Genomic DNA, 20,574 nt, shown 5'->3' with positions numbered 1-20,574 from the left:
AAATTCAACGCAAACCATATTAAAACCCAGTTGGTTTCTCTGAGAAAATTGCTGATCCTAAAATTCGTATGGAAATTCAAGGAACCCAAAATAGCCAAGAAAATCTTGAAGAGCAAAGTTGCAGGACTTCTATTTCCCGACGTTAGAAATTACTACAAAGCCACAGAAATCAAGACAGCGTGGTGCTGGTATAAGAAGAGACGTACGTCTGCCCCCAAATCAGAACACAGTGTTCACAGTAGCAACATCCATGATGGCCCTAAGGTGGGAACAGCGCACACGCCAACCGATGAATGGATAAAAAAAGTGTGGTATACCCTTGAAGTGTGGCATACCCATGAACTGAAATATTACTTGGCAAAAAAGAAGGGAAGTACTAATACACACTACAACATGGATGAACCTTGAAAACATGAGGCTCGGGAAAGAAAACCATCACAAAAGACCACGTGTTATGATTCTATTTACACGCAGTGTTCACAATCACGACAGCCAAGACACAGAGAGCAGATCGGGGATTCCCAGGGGCTGGGAAGCTGGGGGTGGGCAGTTACCCGTAATGGGAACAAAGTTTCTTTTGGGGTGATGAAATGCTTTGGAATTGATTGTAGTTATGGTTGACACATTTGTAAATATACTCAAATCTATTGACCTGTACACATTCATGGATGAATTGTGTGATGTGAGGATTATACCTCAAAAAAGTCCTTATAACAAAGAGACTACAAAATACTTAGAACTAATAAAAATGAAACTGCTGCACATTTTTCCTCACAGGAAAAATGTAAAATTAGATAAGTAACTCACACCATAAATACACACATGCATACATACATAATGATCTTACACAATACAGAAAACAGATATTCATCTCAAAAACACAAAAATGAAAGGTTATATATCCTCTCTCACCATACATACCAAGAACGAGGTATCTATTTCATACCATATGCAAAATATTAGATCGTCAATTCATAGCACATGTATGCAAATGGACACATATCAGTACACACCCACAAAATGTAGAATACATTTCCAGTATCTACCAGAAAAACCTGTTAACTATCTCACACTGTATGCAAAATTTCATGCCACTCGACCGACAGAAAAATGAGGTACTAATTTCAACCATATAGAGAACACAGTTAGACACTCTTGCACTTTACACAAGTAAAGTAGACACTCAGTCACACACACGATACTTACTTTACACCTCAGAGCACGATGCTAGAAGATCCATCATGAAAAGTTCACACCCCCCCAAAAATGGATACTCACCTCAAAATATTCTTTAAAAAATAGATACCGTGGGGAAGCAGCTGTCCGTGGACGTCTCGCATGTCTGTGTCTGCCTGTCCCGGTCCTCGGAGAGAAGCCATTCACAGCCACGTTCAGAACGACTGTCTGGGAGGCGTCTAGGGCAGGCAGGAAGATGCCCCCTGCCTTCTCTCCCTGGGGATTTGCTTATGATCCAGAGTAAAGAGAAGTTTCTTCTCTGCAGAAAGCGGATGGGTGAGTTTCCTAATATCAAGGCTCTTCTTCCAAAACGCACGGCACCGCAGGGGCAGATGCCGCCCGACGCTGGGGGCCAGCTGGAGGACCCAGATGTAGGTGTGGCTGCCCCTGGCAGGACAGACGCTCTCTGCCTCTTCCCTGCACCGTGTGTCCTGGGAACACACACGTGGGGACGTGGGGCCGTGGGGACAGCAGGCCACCTCCCTGGCTTGCAATAGCGAGAAATCTCACTCCCCTCACAGTGTTGCATCTAACACACACCAGTCTCACACCAGACACACACACAGCGAACAAGGTTCACACACTACACACTGAAGAAGTAGGTACGCACCTTTCCCCTTCAGACAGAGGACTCAGGTAACCGCTTCACCCACACCACGCAGAAGAGAGAGACCCATCTCGCCTGTAGTGCCGCAGCCCACACAACCCTGTGCCGCACACCAGGCCCCCGCTCACCGCAGACACACACACACAAATGGGGGCCGTCAGGACCCCACAATGCCAGGCACCCTCCCACTCCCTCGCTCACTCACTCTCTCACAGACACGCACCCCAGAGAGTCCTCGTCCCATACCCATGTCACACTACACACACACACACACACACTCTCACAGAAGTGAGCAAACCAGCTCTTTCCACACTTGTAGGCCGAATAGGTCCAAGCAGTACCGGATGGAATGGGACTGTGGGGTTCTTGACGGGAGGGGCTGGGCCAGCAATCTGCATCCCAGGTACTTGTAGCCACAACGGTGGGTGCATGCGCCCCTGTGCTGGCCTCTCCCCAGCTGTGCTGGAGGGAGGCAGAGTGGGGTGACCCCAGGAGCTTCTCTCTGGCGGGGGGAGCAGACCACGGTGAGCAGAGCCGTCCTCTTGGCTGCCCGCCGCCCGTGCAAACTGCTTTCGGTGGACCAGTTGCTGACTGAACTTCTGTAGGGAGAAGGTGGGAGTCACGTGTCATCTTGGAGGCACCTGAGAATCCAGATTCTGGCCTGCTGACTCAGCTTCCTGCTGTGGGCAGTGTTGGGGTGTGTGGGCTGTCAGCACTGGTGACCGGGAGGCAAGTGGCACCAGCAGGCCCAAGGGACAGCCTGGACCCTGGGGGTGTGGGGTGCCTCCTGGAGTCGGGCCCAGAAGACTGGGGCCCAGGACATGCGTGGGGGGAATGGGTCAGCTGTGGAGAACCTGCCAGGCAGCACGTGGGGGACACAGGGGTGAAAGGCAGAGGGTCACCTGCTGCCCCCCGCCCCTCCCCCGTCCTCAGCCACATGCAGGTCCCAGGCACGGGGAGAAGGACATGCCTGGCTCCCATCCCCACATCACTGACGCTCTCTTGGCCGGAGCAGATAAAACCCACCAGCAGGACGGCTCCACCACCTCACATGTAAGGTGAGGCTCCCTCCCCGGCGTTATCCCTAGCGAAGACCGAGGTGCCTCTGCACCGGCCTTGGCAGACTGATGGCTCTCGGCCGCTTCATTCTGAACAAGTACTTGCTTAGAGCAGACACACCAGCCTGACAACGCCTCAGAGGGTGCTCCTTGGTTTGGGATGCTGACAGGAGTCTATATTTGGTTGGGTAAAAAGCAGGCAAAGAAACCGAAAGAGATCCTGCCATGACTGGGTGTGCTGAGTGGTACTGTAAACAAGCCTTCAGCAGTAACTGGAAGAACACGGCGTGGGCGGTTTTCGTGGGGAGACCACGAACAGACCTCGGCATGCACGTGGGCCTGGGCGCAGGTGCGGCGTCCGTGGACGGTGCCCGACCTGCATTCCAAGCTCGAGCAGCTTACACGCTTATGTTGCAGACACTCGTCCAGATTTACACAGGACAGCCCCACTGAGAACACAAGAAGTCACTGTTCCCAAGGGAATACACCTTCCACATTACGTGAGTTTTAAGAATTTTATTTCCCACGCTTTACAGTCTTACCAGCAACGTGTGAGTGACCGAGGCACCTGCAGCCGCGCCAGCGTTTGGCGTCCCTGTTTTCCGTTTTAGGCGTTCGGAAAAGCATGTGGTCGCGCCTTACCGTGGTTCGCACTGGCGTTTCCCTGAACGCTGATGACGGCAGCCACGTGTCACTGCGTGCCCTCTGTGTGTCCTCTTCGGTGGCCTGTCCTTTTCGTCTTTTGCCCATTTCCTTTTTTATCCTCACCAAGAACATGTTTTCATTGCTTTTTAGAGAAAGAGGAAGGAAGAGACAGAGAGATTGATGGGAGAGGAAGCATCGGCTGGTTGCCTCCTCACACATGCCCTGATGGGGGATGGAACCCACGACCTGGGAGTGTGTCCTGACCCCGAACAGAGCCCGTGGCTCCCCCTTCGGTCTCCAGGACGACGCTCCGTCCGACTGCGCCACACCAGCCGGGGCCTGGCCATTTTCTAATAGGACATTTTTGTTGCTGCTTTTTGCTGGTGAGTTCTGAGGCCTTTTCCCGCCTTCGAGGCACCAGTCCTCTGCTGGGTGTGGGGGGGGTGTGCCTCCTCCCACTCTGCCTGCAGAGCCCTCCCGCCAGCAGCTGTCTTAAACCTGCTGCTCCGTCTCACCCTGCCGAGTGCTGCGGTCCATGGGCATGGTATGCCCCCGTTTTTAAGATTTTTGCTGTGTAATTTGTAGCGTTGTGTGCTGCGTACATTTTGCTAACTTTATGCACAAGAATGTAATTTTCTCTGAATTAACTGTCAATGACACATGTCTCTCACTGTGGTTTCTGCATCCCGTGGCTGGTGCACACGGACGCCACGGACCCTCAGGTGGCCCTAGCGCTCTGGCCCTCGCTGAGCTGCATGCTCCGAGTGAGGGCCCCAGGCTGGGGAGAGGCCCAGCGGTGGAGCAGGTCAGTCCCAGGAGTGGTGACCACAAGCCAGCGGCCGTATGGGCTTCCTAACTGAAGCGCGGTGCCCCAGGGACACCAAAGGGGACCTCGGGGAGAGGGTCAGTGGGGAGACAGGTCCTAGGTGGACTGCGGGTGGGGGCGAAGCCGGGGAAGAGACAGTCCCCTCTCTTCCCTCCAGGCCTCGGGTCTCTTGAGCAAACAGAAACCCGACTCCCCTCTGCAGTTTCCTCGGCTGTGATTTGCAGGTAAGAACCACCCCCCACCCCTGCTGGCCCAGGTCCCCCACCGCCTCCGCCTCGGTTCCTGCTTCCTCCATCCCACGCGCTTTGAAACCGGACCCCCAGCAGCCTCTTCCAGGCTGGCCTCCGGGACCTCTTCGGAACTGGGGTTGAGAGGCACGGAAGGGGATCTTTCCCGCCCCTTCCGGAAATGGGGCCCTCCTGCGGAGCAGAGTCGCACCCCCTCCCACACTCACCCACGTGGGCGCGTCCACAGCGGGGACCACACCGCGGCGGTGACCGGGCTGGGCCCCTGAGGGGGACTGTCCCCCGCACCGGCACCGCGGCCGACGGAGCAGGGTTGGCAACACCACGAGTCCCTTTCCTGCTTGGCGGAGCTGTGACCCTTAACCCTGGGGCGGGGACTGGCCGTGAGACCCCGCCCCGCGTGCCGGGCCCCACCTCCGCGGGCCGCCTACACAAGGCCCGCGAGGCCGGGTCGCTAGTGCGCGATGGCAGGGCCGTCGGGGACGCCTCAGTGGGCCTCCGAGTCCCTGGCCCTGGGCAAGCTGCGGGTCTACCGCGCCTACGCACGCCGCTGGGTCTTCCTCCTGGTGGTCAGTCTGCTCAGCTGCTCCAATGCCATGGTACAGGTGGGGAGGGGGGGCGGGGGACTCCTGCGGCCGGGCGGGGTGGGGCGGGGCAGGGGCCTAGACTGCGACCACGCGGAGCCCCTTTCCGGCGTCTCGGGTGCCCCGGGGCGCCCTGGGTGCGCATCGGCTCCGGGGCTAGATCCCGCAGAGACGGGAAGGGGCAGGGGAGTCCTGCCACCACGCAGGGGCGGGGGCGCCGGGACGGGAGCCCCTTCTGACTGTGGCTTCTTGGGGGAGAGAAGGGCTGGTGTCTCCGCCAGGGGAGCCCATTTGCCCTTGCTCTAAGGTGATTTTCAAAGTGTCTCCCTCCTGAGACAGGACGGGGTAGGAGTCACTGTGGACAGATGAGAGGCTCCCTCCAGGTGTGCCCACCCCCTCTGAGAAAGCCCACACGTGGGACAGGCCTTCCCAACCCAGCTCCTGGCCCCCCTTCCCTCCCAGAGCAGGGACCCTCCTTGGCTACCTGTGCCCTCCTGGGATTCTGATTAGCTTCTGAGGTCCCTCAAAAGGCCTTTCTTTCCACCCACCCTCCTCCCCAGCTCCCCAGCTGGGGTCCCCAGTGGCTCCAACACCTGTTCTAGAAGTGTCCCCATTGCTGGCAGGGACGCAGCCTGGAGTCCAGGGACCAGAACATCCAGGCCAGCTCCGTGGGTGACCCTTTCTCACCTCACACCCCAGCCCAGCCGGCGGCAGGTCCCCCGACCAGGCACCTACACTCCCTGGAGCAGAGTCGGGTGTGGGGGAGAAAGAATCTTGGTGTCACCCTTCCAGGTTCCTCCAGCCAGTCTGACACTCAGATTGACACGAGCGATGAACACGATAAAGCAACCACATGCAGTCACACAGGCGCCTGCGGGAGAAGCCCCACGCGCAGAGGGGGTCGGAGGCAGGCTGAGCGGGCACAGAGGGCTTCCTGAGCTGAGGGCGGGGAGGGGAGGCGCGGGGTGGTGGCAGGCAGGAAGGTCGTCCTGGCCGGACCGTCGGCGGAGCAGAGGCCCGGGGGCGAGGAGCTGCCCAGCTCTGCAGAGAGGGTTACACTCTCTGGCGGCAGCCAGCCCTGGGCAAGGCCCCTGACCTTCGTTCTTGGGGGGAGAGGTAAGAGTTTCCTGTGAGCCTACAGGGACACAGTTGCCCTCAGCTCAAAATAATTCACACGCCAAAGCGGGCACAGCCGTCTTGGGGAACCTGTTCGGAAGGACTTCAGGGCTTGGAGCCCACCTGCCCGCCACAACCCCCAACGTGGCCGCCTGCTCGCAGGTCCGGCCTCAGAGGCACTGCCCACGGGGCTGCCTTGGGCCACCTGACATCCCACCTCCCACTGTGCTGAGGGAACCCAGGGCGATTCCCCAGCCTCCCCCGGAGCTGCAGGGACTGGTCAGGCAGCATTTGGCTGCCACGCAATCATGTGCTGGCAAGCTAGTCGGCAGCAGAGCCCTCCACTGCTCCGCCGCCACGAGCTCTGAGGAAGAGCTTGAGGGGGGCCTGAGGCCAGCGAGGGGCCTGAGGCCAGCGAGGAGGGCTGGGCTCCTCTCCGAGGGGCAGGTCTGGAAGACAGACGCCGTGGGCTCTCTCAGCTGCATCGGGCTGGGTGGAAGGCTGCTGGGCCTGCCTGGGAGCCCTTTCTGTCTGATGGCAGATCTGTCTCCTGCTCTGTCCTTTAAAGAAGGAAGAAAAGGCAGCTGTTGCCAAAGCTCACTGTCATGTGAGGGTCTGTGGTCAGAGCTGTCAGCCAGGAAGCCTGGGTCTGCCGCCTGGGCTTGGGGGGGAGGGGGGGGCGTGGCCTGGGCCAAGCCCTTGGGCCCTCTCTGGGCTGGAGGATCTGGAACTTGGAATTGTGACACACAGGGCCTGGTCCACACTGGCTCCCCTGTCTCCTCCCCTCCACAGTCCTCCCTCTTGTCCCACCCACCCTCCAGGGACCAGACAGTGTCCACCTCCTCCGGGAAGCACTCCAGGCTGACCCAGCCGTGCCCACTTCTCCCTGCAGGCCTGCTGCGTGGAGCGCCCTGCATGCCAAGGCGCCTACAGCTGGGGGAATGTCTCTGGCTTTGGGCAGCTCACACCTTCCAACACCCGTCTGCTGTGGGGGGTGGGCCTTAGGCAGGGCCCCCCCAGCCCAGGGGTTTCCACCTGGGACCGAGTTTGCAGACAGGCTGGAGGTGTCTTTTGGGCTGTCTCTGTCTCCCCCTCGCCGCGTCCCTCCCATGGTCTCTCCCCCTCTGCCCGTCCGTGGCTCTTGGTCGTCCCCCCTGCCTCCCGCCCTTGTCCACCTGGGCGTCCACCAAAGGAACTGAGTGTCACCCTGACCGCATGTCTGCCTGGCCCATTCACGCACTGGGGGCCAAGGCCACTGGCTCTCCCACCCCGACACCCGTGGGCTCGGGGACCCCGCCACGCCCAATGTCCACTCGCCACACCGCACACGAGGTCCAACCCCACGGGCAGCCTTCCTTGGGGGTGGCCGGACACCCTGGGAGCGCAGGACACTTCCTCTTCCTGGGCTGGCAGGCCGGCCCAGGGCAGCGGGTGGCTTCGGTGCCTGCGGCGCTGGCCCCTGGGCTGACACCTGCGTGTGCCCCACAGCTGTGGCTCAGCTTTGCACCCGTGGCCGACACCATCGCCCAGTACTTCAGCCTGTCCACCAGTCAGGTCAACTGGCTGTCGCTGGTCTACTTTGTGGTGTCCATCCCGTCTGGCCTGGTGGCCATTTGGGTCCTGGACTCAGTCGGGCTCCGCTGGGCGGTGAGTCGGAGCCCACGCCGGGGCCTGTTCTGGGGTGGGGCGGGGCCCCGGGTGTGGGCTGGAGGGCCATCGCCCCTCCCCAGGCCAGGGCCCCGGGCAGAGCCGTCGGGGCGAGCTGGAGGGGCACGGGCTGGCCGGCCGAGCTCCCGACCCGGTGCCCGCAGACCGTCCTGTGCGCGTCGCTGAACTTTGTCGGGAGTGTGCTCCGTGCCATGCCCTGCATGCCTGCCGTCGTCCCGGACCCGTTCGCCTTCCTCATGTGTGGCCAGAGCCTCTGTGCCCTGGCCCAGACCCTGGTCGTCTTCTCTCCGGCCAAGCTGGCCGCCTTGTGGTTCCCTGAGCACCAGCGAGCCACGGCCAACATGATCGGCACCATGGGTGAGTCGAGGCGTCCCGGCCCCTCCGCGCTCCCAGCTCCTGCAGGGCAGGGGGCTCCGCCTGCAGCCGATCTGCCCTGTGCTCTGCCTGTCCCCGCAGCAAACCCCCTGGGTGTCCTGGTGGCCAACGTGCTGTCTCCTGCCCTGGTGAAGAAGGAGAGAGACGTCCCCCTAATGGTGAGGGAGCTCGAGGGGCGCAGCCCCCACGTGTGTGCGAGTTTGTGTGTGATGTAGGGAGCCTGTGTTTTAATGTGGTGTGCGCACATGCATGCGTTTTGTGTTGTGTGCATGCACGTTCCTGTGTTGTATGCATGTGCATAGTGTGTGGTATGCACACGTGTGCACACGTGTGCACATGCATGTGTGGTGGGTTCTGGTGCGCATGAGCGAGTCCACACCTGTGTGTGAGTACGCACCTGCCCCTCCCTGTGGCCACAAGGGGCAGTGCCCTGGGTGCACGCAGGGCTTCTCTGAGTGTGCAAGGGCTGGCACCTTCTCAGTGCCAGGCAGTTTCCTTGTCAGGGGAGGCCTCGGTGAGGGGGGAGGCGACTGGAGGGGCTGGCGGGGGGCTTGTGCAGGCAGGCGGGGGCGGGGGAAGACGAGGGACAGGCAGAGCCTGGAGGACCTGGAGGTGGATGCAGGTTGGGGGTGGTGCTGAGCCAGAGGAGGGCAGGAGGAAGCTCTGCGGGTGTCTCAGTGGAAGGGTGGTGGCTCAGTCCGGTCTGGAGCTGCCCCCCGAACGTGAGGGTGTGGCTGGGCACCCGAGGAATCCCGGAGACGGGGCAGGCTTGGGCTGAGGGCTGGAGGAGTGGTGAGGGGTGAAGGGCTTCCAGCTGTGCCAGGGGTGCCGTTGGGGACATTCACAAAGGCAGGAAGAGGGGTCCGCAGGGCCATCGGGTGGGTGACTCTGGGGCTGCAGGAGAGGGCAGGCCTGTCACTGCGGCGTGGTCCTTGGGTGGCACTTTGAAAGCTGGGGTTCCAGTGCAGCGGAGCTGAGCAGGCCCACCACGGCTCACTGACGCCCTCCTGGGGATGGCGGATGGGGTGCCCTGGGGCCTGTGTGTGCAGGCACACACATGTGCCTGCATGCACGCCCTCCCCTCAGCTGGGCGTCTACGTGATTCCCGCCGGCCTGGCCTGCCTGCTGGCTACCGCCTGCCTCTGGGAGAGTGTGCCCCCCACCCCGCCCTCCGCGGGAGCAGCCCAGTCCACCTCGGAGAAGTTCCTGGACGGGCTGAAGCTGGTTGGTTTTGTGGGACCTGGGGCTGGGGAGGGCCTGGGCCTCGGAGGAGGCAGAGTGGATGGGGGTGGGCGGGGCCCCCACCCCCACCCCGCAGGTCCCGCTGGGCGGGGCTGAGCGGCCCTTCCCCTCCAGCTCCTGCGGAACAAGGCCTACGTGGTCCTGGCCGTGTGCTTTGGGGGCGGCGTCGGCATCTTCTCCAGCTTCTCCGTGCTCCTGCAGCAGGTCCTCTGCGTGGAAGGCTACTCCAACGTGAGTGCCCGCCCGGCTTGGGGAGCCGCTGCCCACAGGCCGGTTGCCTCTGCGGGTGGCCGCCCCCCGCCCCGCCCCCCCCCCCCCCCCGGCTGTGGCTGTGGCATGGCCCACGATCTCCCCAAGCCCCAGGTTTCCTCCTGGCCAGGGCGACCTCCCGTTCTGCACACTGTTGAGCTGCTGTGCGTGAAGAGTGTCAGGTGCCAGACGTGACTGGCAGACGGGGGGGCTGGGGCCCTGGGGAGGGCGGCCCTGCTCGGGCACTAGGGCTGTCACTCTGTCACAGCGCCCGGAGCAGGACGGCCAGCGCGGCAGGAACCCCCCTCACCTGCCCTAGCGCTGTCCTTGGGGACTGTCCGGGCCCCCCTCTGACACTGGCCGGTCCGAGGGAAGGGCCTCCGCCTGCTCACGCGGCCCCGGCTGTGCCCTGTGCTGCCTGGCATTGGCCCCGCGAGTGGACGCTGGGCCCAGACGTCCTGGCTCCCCAGGGGCTCACGGACAAAGGGGCGTGTGCAGCGACCGGGCTCTTCCCTTAGCAGTGGCTGAGCCCCGAGGCGGGGGAGGCACCGGGAAGAGGCCCCTCCCAGGGCTGTAGCCCCCCCACCCCCGCACCCCCCACCTGCCCTGCAGTCCTGCCCGGGCCTCAGTGCGCTCAGCGGCCCCGGGCTGTGGTCTCCCTGGGGATGGCGTGCGCCTAAGCACAGACAGTGATGGCTGCGGGCCTCCTCGCCCCTCCAGGAGTTCGCGGGCCTCTGTGGGGCTCTCTTCATCGTGTCTGGGATCCTGGGGGCGCTGGGCCTCGGCCTGTATGTGGACCGGACCAGGCATTTCACAGAAGCCGTCAAGGTTGGCTTCTGCCTGACCTCTTTGGTCTGCGTGGCCTTTGCCCTGGTGAGTGTCCCCTGCTGCCCAGACCATTCTGCAGGGGGCAGCTGGCAGCCCGGCCAGCACAGATGTGCCCCCGGGGGTGGGGGGCCCGAGTCCAGGGCGGGGGCGTGTCTGACTGCCGGCTCTGGTGCACATCCGCCCAGGTGTCCCAGCTGCGGGGACAGGCCGTCGCGCTGGCCGCCATCTGCGCGCTGCTCGGGCTCTTCGGCTTCTCCGTGGCGCCCGTCGCCATGGAGCTGGCGGTGGAGTGCTCCTTCCCCGTGGGCGAGGGCGCCGCTGCCGGCCTGGTCTTCGTACTGGGGTGAGTGCACCCCCTGCTGCTTCCCTTGGGGGGGGACCCCATTAACCCTGCCCTCACTCGCCCAGGCCCCACAGCGGGGACCCGCCTGCTCTGGCGAGGCTGGCGTGTCCTGACTGCCTGCTGCGGCCCGCGCTGCCCAGAGCGCCTGGCCCTGGGGCCGCAGCAGCGTCAGGCTGCGCTGAGGGCCGCGTGGCTGCCCAGGCAGGTGGAAGGCGTGCTCATCATGCTGCTGCTGACCGCCCTGACTGTGCGCCGCTCGAAGCCAGGCTTCTCCACCTGCCGAGGGGACCAGGACTCCCTGGACTGGGAGGGTGAGTGTCCCAGCCCCTGGGAGCCCTGAGAGGGCCGGTGAGGAGGGCCGGCCTAGGTCCCCACCCACTCCAGCCTCGGGAGCCTCCCTCACCGGCCCCAGTGCTATCCTTGGTTGGCTGGTGCCAGGCACCCACGAGGTGGGGGTCAGGGGCCAGGACAGACAGAACCCCCCGCTCAGCCTAATGGGAGCAGACCTGAGGCCCTCACAAAGCCCAGCCTCCAAACCCTGCATGAGTCGTTTTTAAAGTGAGACTGGGAAGAGAAATAGAGTCAGACAGAGGGAGGGGGACAGCGGGAGAGATGGGAGTGGGCGTGGCCACTGGAGGGGGCGTTCGTCCTGAGGGTCACCTTGAGCCCCCAGTGCGTGGGGTCGGCCGGGCTCATGGGCGAGCCCCGGCAGAGCTGGCTGTGTCCCCCCAGTGCCCATGCTGCTGATGGCCGGCCTGTGCACACTCTTCAGCTGCTGTTTGGTGCTCTTCTTCCACACCCCGTACCGGCGCCTGCAGGCCGAGGCCAGCACCGGCCCTTGCGACAAGGACCACGCAGCCCCGCGGCAGGCCCTCCCCGAGGCCCCGTCCGGGCACCCTGGGGGCCCCGGCAGCTCCGAAGCTGCAGGAAGCCCTGCGGCAGCTCCCTCCTAGAGCCGAGAAGCTGGCCTGGGGGGCGTGGAGGGCGCTGGAGCTCTGGTCACCTGGGCCGTGACAGCCACTGCTGAGCCTGGGCACAGCGAGGTGGCCCAGTGGCCACGCCAGACCCGTGGCACAGCGGGTGGCTAGCACAGGGCGTGTGGGGATGTGGCTGGCGGGGGGCTGGATGGCCTGGGGTCCCCGAGGGCCCCAGTCGTCTGGAGTGCACAGGGGTGGGGGAGCCTCCCTTGAAGGGGCCCCTCCCAGAGCCTCTCTCAGCCTCGGTCACGGAGGGAGCAGACACTCAGTCTGGGCGCCGACGGCTGGGGCCAGGCTGGGCTGGGGGTGGCAGAGGCAGGGCCCGCGGGCGCATGTGCCCCCCAGGCCCTCCTGCCCCAGGCGGACGTGTCCTTGTCCCTACAGAGACTGGCAGGCAGGTTTGTGGATGCAGGTTTATTGAACTGGCCACAGCCCGGGTGGGGGTGGGGACGCCCCTCACTCCTCCTTCTCCTCCCCGTGGGTGAGCACGTAGCTCAGCGCCTTGTAGTCCAGGTTGCCTGCAGCATCGATGGTCGCAAACTGGAACATCTGGTCGACCTGCGCGCAGGGTGTTGGGGTCAGATCCAGGCAGGAGGGGACAAGCCAAAGGGTCCCTAAGTGCTGCAGCCTGAGGGCTAGTGACAGGCCCTGAGCTCCAGCCGGCTCTGGCCTTGTTGCCACGTCTGCGGGGGGGGCGGGGGGGCGCGGTCACTCCAGGGCCCAGCCACAGGGCGAGGGGCAGGCTGGGGCCCAGCCACAGGGTGACCCGTCCCGTAGCAGCGCTGCAGCACCTCTCAGCTGGGGCACACCCCCAGCTGATCCCTGGAGTCCTGGGGGCCACGGGAGGGGGCAGCAGGTGGGGCGAGGGGCCAAACCTCCTCTGCAGTCATCTTGTCAGCCTGGGACATGAGCAGCCGTTTGATGCTGAGGATGAGGAGAGAGGCCTGAGTTAGCTGCTCTGAAGAAGGGGTCAGCACAGGACAGCTGGACAGTGATGGGGGGGGCTGCAACCTGAGCAGGTCACAGCATGCTCGTCCATGGGGGTGGGGGAGCCTTTCCCGACACACACACACACAGGTGTCACTGTCCCTGTGGGGCGGAGACTGAAGGCGATGGGAGGCAAGTGCCCAGCGGACACACCGCCCCCGGAATTTGGCCCGGGGAGCCCCTAGACCCAGCACTGGCCCCACGGGCAGGACGGGTTTACCCTCTGTTATGTGGAGGGAAGCTGGGCGGGGCATGGGCTTGGGGCCCTGGGCCCTGAGCCACACTCACTAGTCCTTGTTGATGCTGCCTTTGCCATCGGGGTCCAGCATCTTGAAGGCATTCAGGATGGTCTCCTCAGTATCCGTACCTGTCCACAGAGACTCCAGGCCTGCTCTGGCTGCCTGTGCTCCCGCCACCCTGTGCCATCAGCCTGGAGGGCCCTCCCACCCACCCCCTGCACCTGGCACCCTGCAGCCCCTGCCTGGGGCACCTGTGCTCAGGGTCCTGCCCAGGCCCAGGGCTGGGCACGTGCCCAGGGAGCGGGGGCTGAGGTGAAGTGGGGAAAGGTACAAGAGGTGTGGGGGGCACACGTGTGGGTCCCAGAAAGCCGGGTCCCAGGGCTTTTCAGGAGATCTGAAAATCTGGATTTGTATGAGGGATGTCTGCGTTTCTAAATAAACACACACAGCCTGGCCGAGGCCGGAGGGCTCACCGCTCAGCTTCTCGCCGAACATGTTCAGGAACATGGTGAAGTTGATGGGCCCCGTGGCCTCCTTCAGCATGGCGTCCAGCTCATCGTCCTTGACGTTGATCTTGCCTGTTGCAGATGCGGGGTCATTGGGCAGGGCCGCCCCCGCCGGCAGGTGCCCCGCAGGGCTGCCCACCTCCGTTGTTCCCCAGGTGGCCTCAGAACAAAGTGGGGGACTGGGGCAGGAGGCCAGCCAATGGGGGAACGCCTGGCCCAGGTATGGTGGGTGTGGGTTCTGCATGCCAGCAGAACCCCTGACCCTGAGCCCCAGACAGGCAGACTGCCAGCAGTGGGGACAGGAGACCACGTGGAGCCGGGAGGGTCTGTGTCCTGTTCACCTGGGGATCAGTGGGGCCCAGAGGGAAGGCGGGTCTGTGCAGACCCTGCTGGGTGGAGGCCAACCTGTCACTGTGGCTGCAAGGGCAGGACCTCCTCAGGCCAAGAAAAGCAGGTTGCAGGGGGAGAGCAGAGGCCACCCCCCTCCCTGTGTGCCCCAGCAACACCCCAGCCAGCCTGGTTGTCACACTGTGGGCTGTCAGGCCAGAGCCAAAGTGGGGACTGTGACAGAGCCCCGCCGGGCACCTACCCAGGGAGGCGTAGGTGTCTTTCAGGTCCTCCTTGTCAATGAAGCCATCTCGGTTCTGGTCCATCAGTGTGAAGGCCTGGAACAGGCCACCCATGTGAGCAGAGGCACCCGCTTGTACTGGCCCTGGAGCGAGGCCCACGTGGGTCTCTTGGTTGCCTGCTCTAGGGTTCCCAGGGCCCCCCCGGGGCAGGGACTTCTGGGTCCAGGGCCTGCTGGGCAGGAGCAGAGCCTCACCTCCTTGAACTCCTGGATCTGGGTCTGCTCGAAGTTGGAGAAGACGTTGGAGGACGCCCTCTGGGCCCGGAGGGCCCCCCCCTCCTTCTTCTTGGTCTTTCTGCTGGCCTGCGGTGAGAGTGCTGGGGCTCAGGGTCCTCCAGCCCAGCGGTTTTAGGGGACTCAATGCAGAGGATGGGTGGGCCACGGCACTTGGGCCCTGGGTCCCCAGGCTAGGGCAGCCGCAGGTGCTCGGTGAGAAGGCCCTGACCACACAGCCCTCAGGGTTCACCTTGAACTCTGCCCTGCTAGGTCTGCAGTCCATCCAGGAGCCAGCTGGGTGTCCGAGGAGCAAACGGACTGTGCATGTGGCCAGCAGGTGGGTGGGCTTGTTCTAGGTATCCCCCTAAGGTGAAGGCCAGGCCCCGCCCCCTTCTAGCCCCAGACTGTTGCTGGGGAAGCCAAGGGTCATGGATGTTCCTCTCCCCCCAGTGCGCACACACCTGCACACACTCCCCTCGTGTGCACACGCACTCACACCCACAGTCACTCTCACACCCCGCCCAGCTGCCTGCCTGGTGCCCACTCACCATGTTGGTCTGCCCGATGGGGTGATCTGTGCCCTCCCTGCCCAGGTCGGCTCTCTTAAGCTCCTGCCCAGTCCCCCAGGATGGCTGGCATGCTGGCTGTCACTCCCTACAAGGACAGGCTCAGGGCCCCCCAGGGGACCAGATGACTGCAGAGTGAGCTGCGGCAGTCAGCAGTGACTCAGGCGCCCCATCCTGCCCCTCCCAGCAGGGCCCCCAACTTCCCAGCACCTCCCACCAGCTCCCACTCAGGGCCCCTGTTGTCCTGGACTCTGCACATCTCCCTGGCCGTGTGCAGGTGGGCTGAGGGCCTGGGAGCTGCAGGAGCCAGAAAAAAAGGGCACTTTCCCCAGATTTGCACAAAGGCCCTGTAAGTGAACCTAGTGGCCAGTCACCAAGTGCCCCCAAGTATGTTCCTTGTGCCCTCACTTCCCTGCCTGGGTGGCCAAGAGATCCCAGGCCCCCCACCCTGGTGCTGGGGCCACCCTCCCGTCCCCACTGCAGGCACACTGGAGGGGCCTGAGGGCCAGAGGGGCCAGCCACAGCCAGCACTCAGCCTGGCCTTCCCGCTCTGCTGCGGCCCTGTGGGTGCCTGTCACCACAAAGTCAGAGGCCGGGTGTGCTGGCTCCAGGTGGGGGTGGGTGGCAGCTGTGGCCCTCAGTCGGCAGGGCTGAGGAGGCTGTGCAGTCTTCACAGCTGCAGTCGTGGGGGGCTGTCTCTGTGGGCACATCTCTGAACCTCTGCCTCCGTGGTGGCTGTGGCGGGGGCCCTGCCCCCAGGGGCACACTCAGTGAGTGTGGGATAAGAGGCCCCCTGAGGGACCCGGGGAAGTGTGGTCTACCTGCAGGGACGGGGGTGGCGGACACGGCTCTGCCTAGAGGACTCCCAGAGGAGAGCACGTGCCTGAGGTGGGGACCTGGGCCTAGCCTGCACCTTGGACAGGGCCTCCCTTGCCCCCAGCTGGGTGGGGTCTGGCTGGGCCTGGAAAGACCCTGGCAGGAGTGGGGAGTGCCACCTGCACAGGAGAAGGCGCGTGGGATCTGTGCTCACAGGCCCCTGAAGGGGAGGCCAGAGGGCTGGCAGAGCCCCCGGGGAGGGTTCCTGGGGCCGGTCAGGGTCTGAGCACTGCACTAAAGATAGCCTCAGAGCCCGGCTCCTGGGAGAGTATCGGGATTCGACATGGACAGCTGGCCCTGACAGGTGCAAGGAGTCCGCAGGCAGTCCCGGGGTCCTGAGCCAAGTGGGAACCCCCCAGCAGACCCCAGGAAGAGCCCTGGGCTGTGTGTCTCGCCCCCCCCACCCCCGCCCCGGCTTCAGGGGCCTTCCTGGGTGGTGCTGTGTGTGTGCCTGTGTGTGTCCCCAGGGGTCACCACCTTCCACCTGGTGGAAGTTAACGGTGTGTGGTCCCCATCAGCACTCTGGCTCCACCTTCCACCCCAGAGACACTTATTTTTGATTCTGGAAGCAGGAGTTGCTGAGGAGCCTGGTTTATTTTAAAATTAAGGGAAGGACAAAGGCGTTTGTCACCTGAAGTCATCTGCCCAACTCTTCCAGGGCAGCATGCCGCGTGTGAGCTCCCAGCAAGGCCAGCCAGCCTGTCCTGTCCATACGGGAGTTCATGTGGTACAGTGTGGGGTCAGAGTGCCGAACATCTCCCGCAGGGAGCCCAGAGGGTGCCCGGGAGGCCTGCCCTGGACGCTGTGCTCCCCACCCGGGAAACAGCCCCCCAGCCTAGAGGATCGGCCTCCCCAGCCCATGAAGCAGCGCAGACAATTTTCCAGTTGTGCAGCTGGGAGGCCTAGAGCTGGGACTGTGGAGAAAGTGGTGGGCTGCAGTTCCTGCCCAGGCCCCTGCAGGTGGCCCTTTGCCCTTTGCCCCCCACCCCCCACCGCTGCAGACTCACGGGGCTAGCTGTGCCTGCATTTTGTTCCCTTTGGGTTCAGTTCAGTTCTCTTCTGAAACATGTGGGTTTGGTGAAGCGTAAGAAGTGGGCTCCCCCTCAGCAGAGCAGGGACCATAGTGAGTCCCAAGCCCTGGTTCTCAGGGAACTTCTCCCAAAGCAGCTCAGGGCTGGGGGCGTGGACAGTGTACCCGCCAAGCCCCAAGCCGTGGGCACCACGGGTCAGCGCGGTGGAGAGGTGGGGAGGCTGCCCGGCCACCACTGCCGCATTTCTGGGTGGCCCCTCTGCACACCAGGCCTGGCCTGTCCGGGCTCCGGCAGCGCTAACCAGAGTTGAGGGAGGCAGGGGGCTGCTCCGAGGGGGCGCAGGGGGCCGAGATGGAGTGTTTACTACGGGCCCTGCGGTGTGACTGTTTCCACACGTGACTCCGGGCCCTGCGGCGTGACTCCTTTCCACACGTGAGGTCTGGGGGTCAGTGACCCCTAAGGCCCAGGCTGAGGTGGACCTAGGAGCTTGGACTGCAGGGTACCCGGGAGGGGGCTCTACTGCGGGACAGAGACGGTCTTCCCCAGAAGCTCCTGGAATAAGGGCGCTCCAGCTCCGCTGGGGGACTGAACAGCGGGCGGCCACCCGCCTGCACCATCCGAGGGCTCTGGGGGCCAGGGTCCTGCCCAGGGGAGCCGGACGCCGGGCCCCCACCCCTGGCCGTCCTCGGGGCTGACCGGGGCCGGCTCCTTCCCGACTGGCCCCCGGGGGCGGAGAGCGTCCTCTGTGCACCATGTAAGCGCGACTTAGACTTCTCAAACGTTGGGCCTGCGGTGCGGGCCCCGCCTTATGCTCCACCGGGCACGGGGACCACAGGAGCTGCGGGGAATGCTCGGCCACCGGGAATGCGCCTGCGCCGCCGTCCAGCTCGCCTCACTCGCATTACAACTGACCGCCGTCACCCTGTGCACGCCCCGTGACGTCACACGCCACCCACGCGGGCGCGCGCCGTTCCCCCTCTGGCCGCCAGGGGCGCCACGACGCTCTCACTTGTCTCCGACGGCGCAGGCGCTCTCCTCGGTACTTTTTTTTTTTTTTGGTGACTCCGTGAGTCCGCGTCCGCCCCGAATTGTGCTTCCGGTGCGAAGGTCACGGACAAGATGGTGCCGCCTGTGCAGGTTTCTCCGCTCATCAAGGTGAACTAAGGTTCTTGGCCGCCTCCCGGTCCTCGGCTCCGCCGGGCCCCCGCGTGTCCTACCTTACGGAGCCCGGGACTCCCGACCCCGAACCCGCGGGTGCGACCCCATTGCTCATCCCTGCTGTGCGCCCCCGACGCCTTCCTCGGTCCAGCGCGCTCGCTGCGCCCCCGATTCTCGCGCCCGGGACCCCACAAGTGCGACCCTGTCCCTCCCAGCTCCGCATCCCGGATTCCCGACGCCGCAGTGCGACTCCCCTTGTCCGACCCCCGTGCCCTGCGGGCGGCTCCCGGGCCCCGGTGCCGCCGCGCCCCCTCTAACCGCCTTCTCCCCCGCAGCTCGGCCGCTACTCCGCCCTGTTCCTCGGCGTGGCCTACGGAGCCAAGCGCTACAGTGAGTGACCGCGGGCTTCGCTCGTGTCCCTCAGTGCCGTCCGGTGAACCGGGGAGTAAGCGCGCGGAGGGCGGGTGCAGGCCTGGCCGGGAGCTGCCCCGGTCGGCCGCGCCCGGGAACTGGGACTCCGGGGCTGCTGACATCTGGTGCACGCGGGGCGGGGTCGGGGGAGCGCTGGGTGGGACCCTGCCGTGCTCTCCGGTGAGGGGGCCTGGCAGGCCTTGACCTCCGTGGAGGTTAGAGAGAATTAGAGGTAGGTATGCGTGAGGTTCACGCTGGACCTGAAGGTAACATTGCGTGTGAACCGAGTTACTTTTACACAGCATTTCACTAGAAGCGCCTCCCTTCCCGCTTTCCTTGACCAGGTTACCTGAAACCGCGGGCGGAGGAGGAAAGGCGAATCGCGGCAGAGGAGAAAAAGAAGCAGGATGAACTCAAACGGATTGAGAGAGAATTGGCAGAAGGTACTGGTGTTCCAAACATTACTGATGTGCCCTCCACCTGGCTCTGAGGAATAAACATCCGCTGCAAGTGACCTGCAGTGGCGGGGCGGGGCCACCTCCTTTCATCCAGCACTGGCCCAGTGGGTGGCTCTGGAGGTTAACTGTCTGGGAATGCGAGCTGGCCAAGCCGCTCTCAGAGGCTGCGGGACCAGCACGCACACACTCCTCCCTCTGCTGTGCACAGAAAAGGACCACCCAGGACAGTTTAAGCAGGGCATAGTCGGCCTCCATGGAACTAGACCTGGAGTGTTTAACCCAAGCAACTGAAGTGCTCCTTCCGAGTTGTCTGACCAGGCACTAACATGTGTTTTCCTTTCACCCTTCCAGCCCGCGACGACAGCATACTGAAGTGAGCCTGCCCGTGTCCGAGCCGTGTGCATGAATAAAGCTTCCTGTGTCGCGTGCTGCTCTGGTTCTCCTTTTCTGTCCTCAGTGTGTGCAGGGTGGGGATGCGTCCGGGCAGGTTTCAGAATCGTCTCCCACCACAGACACAAGATGGGAAGGGGAGGGAAGGACAGCGATTCCATCCCGTTTTCTGGGGCATCCAGGTAGGAGCCCCAAAGGGGGAGGTTTGTAACAGACACAGGTGGGTATTGTGGTGCTACTCAACCTTCACCCCTCCAGGCCCTGGCCAGACTCTGGACGTGTAGGGCAGGGGGCCCGCAGTGCAGACGTGGGGGCTAGGGCTGATGCCTCGCGGTGGAGATGTGGCTCTTCAGCCTGCCTTGTGGATCCCCGCCTTGGCCCCAGGGACGGGATGTGGCCCGAGGCCCAAGACAGGGTACTGCATGAGCTGTTCAGGGGGCTCCGCCCCCAGAACCTGAGGGCTCAGCCAGGCCCATTATAAAATGAATTCACATGCAAGTAGAAGGGAACCTGGGGAGCCACATGTCCACACTTAAAAGCCCTGGTTTGAGTGAGCCCCCCTGTGAGGTGAGCTGGTGCCGAGTTCCTCGGGGAACCTGGAGGAGCCAGGGCTCTAGTCACAGGACCAAGTCACCAGGTGTCACTGACCACTGAGAAGGAAACCGAAATGCTTCCTGTGAGGCCTGGCACTGTGGGGTGTGTTCACCCCCCACCCAGTCCCCGCTGGGAGCATGGGGGAAGGCCCTGTTAGAGCTGAGCTAAACCCACGCTGCCAGGAGTTTCCCGTGGGGTTAACTGTCATCCAGTGATGGGGATGGGAGCACACATTTAGAGGTAAAAGTCCTTATTTCTGCCAGATAATCGGTGCCCGTCTCAGTGTGGGGTGACTGCCTTTCATCCCAGCTCAGATGTGAAGCCACTGCAGGCATTTGGTGCTGCAGTGAGTGGACCCCCTGCGGCAGGGGCTGGAGGGAGGTCGGCCCTGACCTCTGGGTCTGTCAGCAACACCACACAGTCTTTATCCCGGGTGGTTTCTGCACAGCTCACTCAGATCTGATCCTGCCCCACTCACAGCCTTGACCTTCGTCCCAGAACTCTGGTGGTTGTAT

General features: G+C 63.4%; 3 protein-coding genes and 1 long non-coding RNA gene across 10 annotated transcripts; 2 read left to right on the top strand and 2 right to left on the bottom strand.

Moving 5' to 3' along the window:
* Positions 1–175: 175 nt before the first annotated feature.
* On the bottom strand, positions 176–4,977 carry LOC123815713. Its single transcript, XR_006785159.1, has 3 exons — positions 4,827–4,977; positions 3,544–3,688; positions 176–2,442 (listed from the first exon to the last, which is right to left on the bottom strand). It is a non-coding gene; the product is annotated as an uncharacterized LOC123815713 (long non-coding RNA).
* A 34-nt stretch (positions 4,978–5,011) lies between these two features.
* SLC49A3 (solute carrier family 49 member 3) lies at positions 5,012–13,684 on the top strand. Of its 7 annotated transcripts, none has more exons than XR_006785158.1 (10): positions 5,012–5,222; positions 7,806–7,964; positions 8,129–8,342; positions 8,442–8,518; positions 9,447–9,584; positions 9,717–9,833; positions 10,572–10,724; positions 10,865–11,022; positions 11,228–11,333; positions 11,795–11,922. XR_006785158.1 is itself a non-coding variant. In XM_045834211.1 (10 exons), exons 1-10 carry the CDS (start codon positions 5,082–5,084, stop codon positions 12,034–12,036), a joined length of 1,503 nt encoding a protein of 500 aa, XP_045690167.1. In that variant the 5' UTR covers positions 5,012–5,081; the 3' UTR covers positions 12,037–13,684. The 7 variants fall into 7 exon arrangements, 5 of the variants coding, with proteins under 5 accessions (XP_045690167.1, XP_045690169.1, XP_045690166.1 ...); XR_006785157.1 differs by having other exon boundaries at positions 11,755–11,892; XM_045834211.1 differs by having other exon boundaries at positions 5,012–5,216; positions 11,224–11,333; positions 11,795–13,684.
* On the bottom strand, positions 12,419–14,858 carry MYL5 (myosin light chain 5). Its single transcript, XM_045834667.1, has 7 exons — positions 14,805–14,858; positions 14,555–14,662; positions 14,321–14,396; positions 13,699–13,803; positions 13,275–13,353; positions 12,875–12,923; positions 12,419–12,557 (listed from the first exon to the last, which is right to left on the bottom strand). Exons 1-7 carry the CDS (start codon positions 14,856–14,858, stop codon positions 12,456–12,458), a joined length of 573 nt encoding a protein of 190 aa, XP_045690623.1. The 3' UTR covers positions 12,419–12,455.
* A 3,236-nt stretch (positions 14,859–18,094) lies between these two features.
* Positions 18,095–19,505, top strand: ATP5ME (ATP synthase membrane subunit e). Its single transcript, XM_045834498.1, has 4 exons — positions 18,095–18,203; positions 18,542–18,596; positions 18,962–19,060; positions 19,427–19,505. The coding sequence occupies exons 1-4, from the start codon at positions 18,168–18,170 to the stop codon at positions 19,450–19,452; spliced, it is 216 nt and encodes a 71-aa protein (XP_045690454.1). The 5' UTR covers positions 18,095–18,167; the 3' UTR covers positions 19,453–19,505.
* Positions 19,506–20,574: the final 1,069 nt, after the last annotated feature.

The sequence above is a fragment of the Phyllostomus hastatus genome, unplaced genomic scaffold (genome assembly GCF_019186645.2).
Source record: "Phyllostomus hastatus isolate PE091 unplaced genomic scaffold, TTU_PhHast_1.1 phas_contig_196, whole genome shotgun sequence".
NCBI lineage: Eukaryota > Metazoa > Chordata > Mammalia > Chiroptera > Phyllostomidae > Phyllostomus > Phyllostomus hastatus.
Note: the sequence above shows the minus strand (reverse complement) of the source record. Positions and strands in the feature narration are given on the sequence as shown.

What these genes read in the sequence shown, in the direction of transcription:
- SLC49A3 (XM_045834210.1), top strand. Translation starts at nt 5,082, where the DNA reads ATGGCAGGGCCGTCGGGGACGCCTCAGTGGGCCTCCGAGTCCCTGGCC. An exon ending in GCTCCAATGCCATGGTACAG is followed by an intron (nt 5,223 to 7,805) that starts GTGGGGAGGGGG and finishes TGTGCCCCACAG; the next exon opens with CTGTGGCTCAGCTTTGCACC. An exon ending in GGCCTGGTCTTCGTACTGGG is followed by an intron (nt 11,023 to 11,223) that starts GTGAGTGCACCC and finishes GTGGCTGCCCAG; the next exon opens with GCAGGTGGAAGGCGTGCTCA.
- MYL5 (XM_045834667.1), bottom strand. Translation starts at nt 14,858, where the DNA reads ATGGACTGCAGACCTAGCAGGGCAGAGTTCAAGGTGAACCCTGAGGGC. An exon ending in AGATCCAGGAGTTCAAGGAG is followed by an intron (nt 14,397 to 14,554) that starts GTGAGGCTCTGC and finishes GGCCTGTTCCAG; the next exon opens with GCCTTCACACTGATGGACCA. An exon ending in AGACACCTACGCCTCCCTGG is followed by an intron (nt 13,804 to 14,320) that starts GTAGGTGCCCGG and finishes CATCTGCAACAG; the next exon opens with GCAAGATCAACGTCAAGGAC.
- ATP5ME (XM_045834498.1), top strand. Translation starts at nt 18,168, where the DNA reads ATGGTGCCGCCTGTGCAGGTTTCTCCGCTCATCAAG. An exon ending in AGGTTTCTCCGCTCATCAAG is followed by an intron (nt 18,204 to 18,541) that starts GTGAACTAAGGT and finishes TCTCCCCCGCAG; the next exon opens with CTCGGCCGCTACTCCGCCCT. An exon ending in TGAGAGAGAATTGGCAGAAG is followed by an intron (nt 19,061 to 19,426) that starts GTACTGGTGTTC and finishes TCACCCTTCCAG; the next exon opens with CCCGCGACGACAGCATACTG.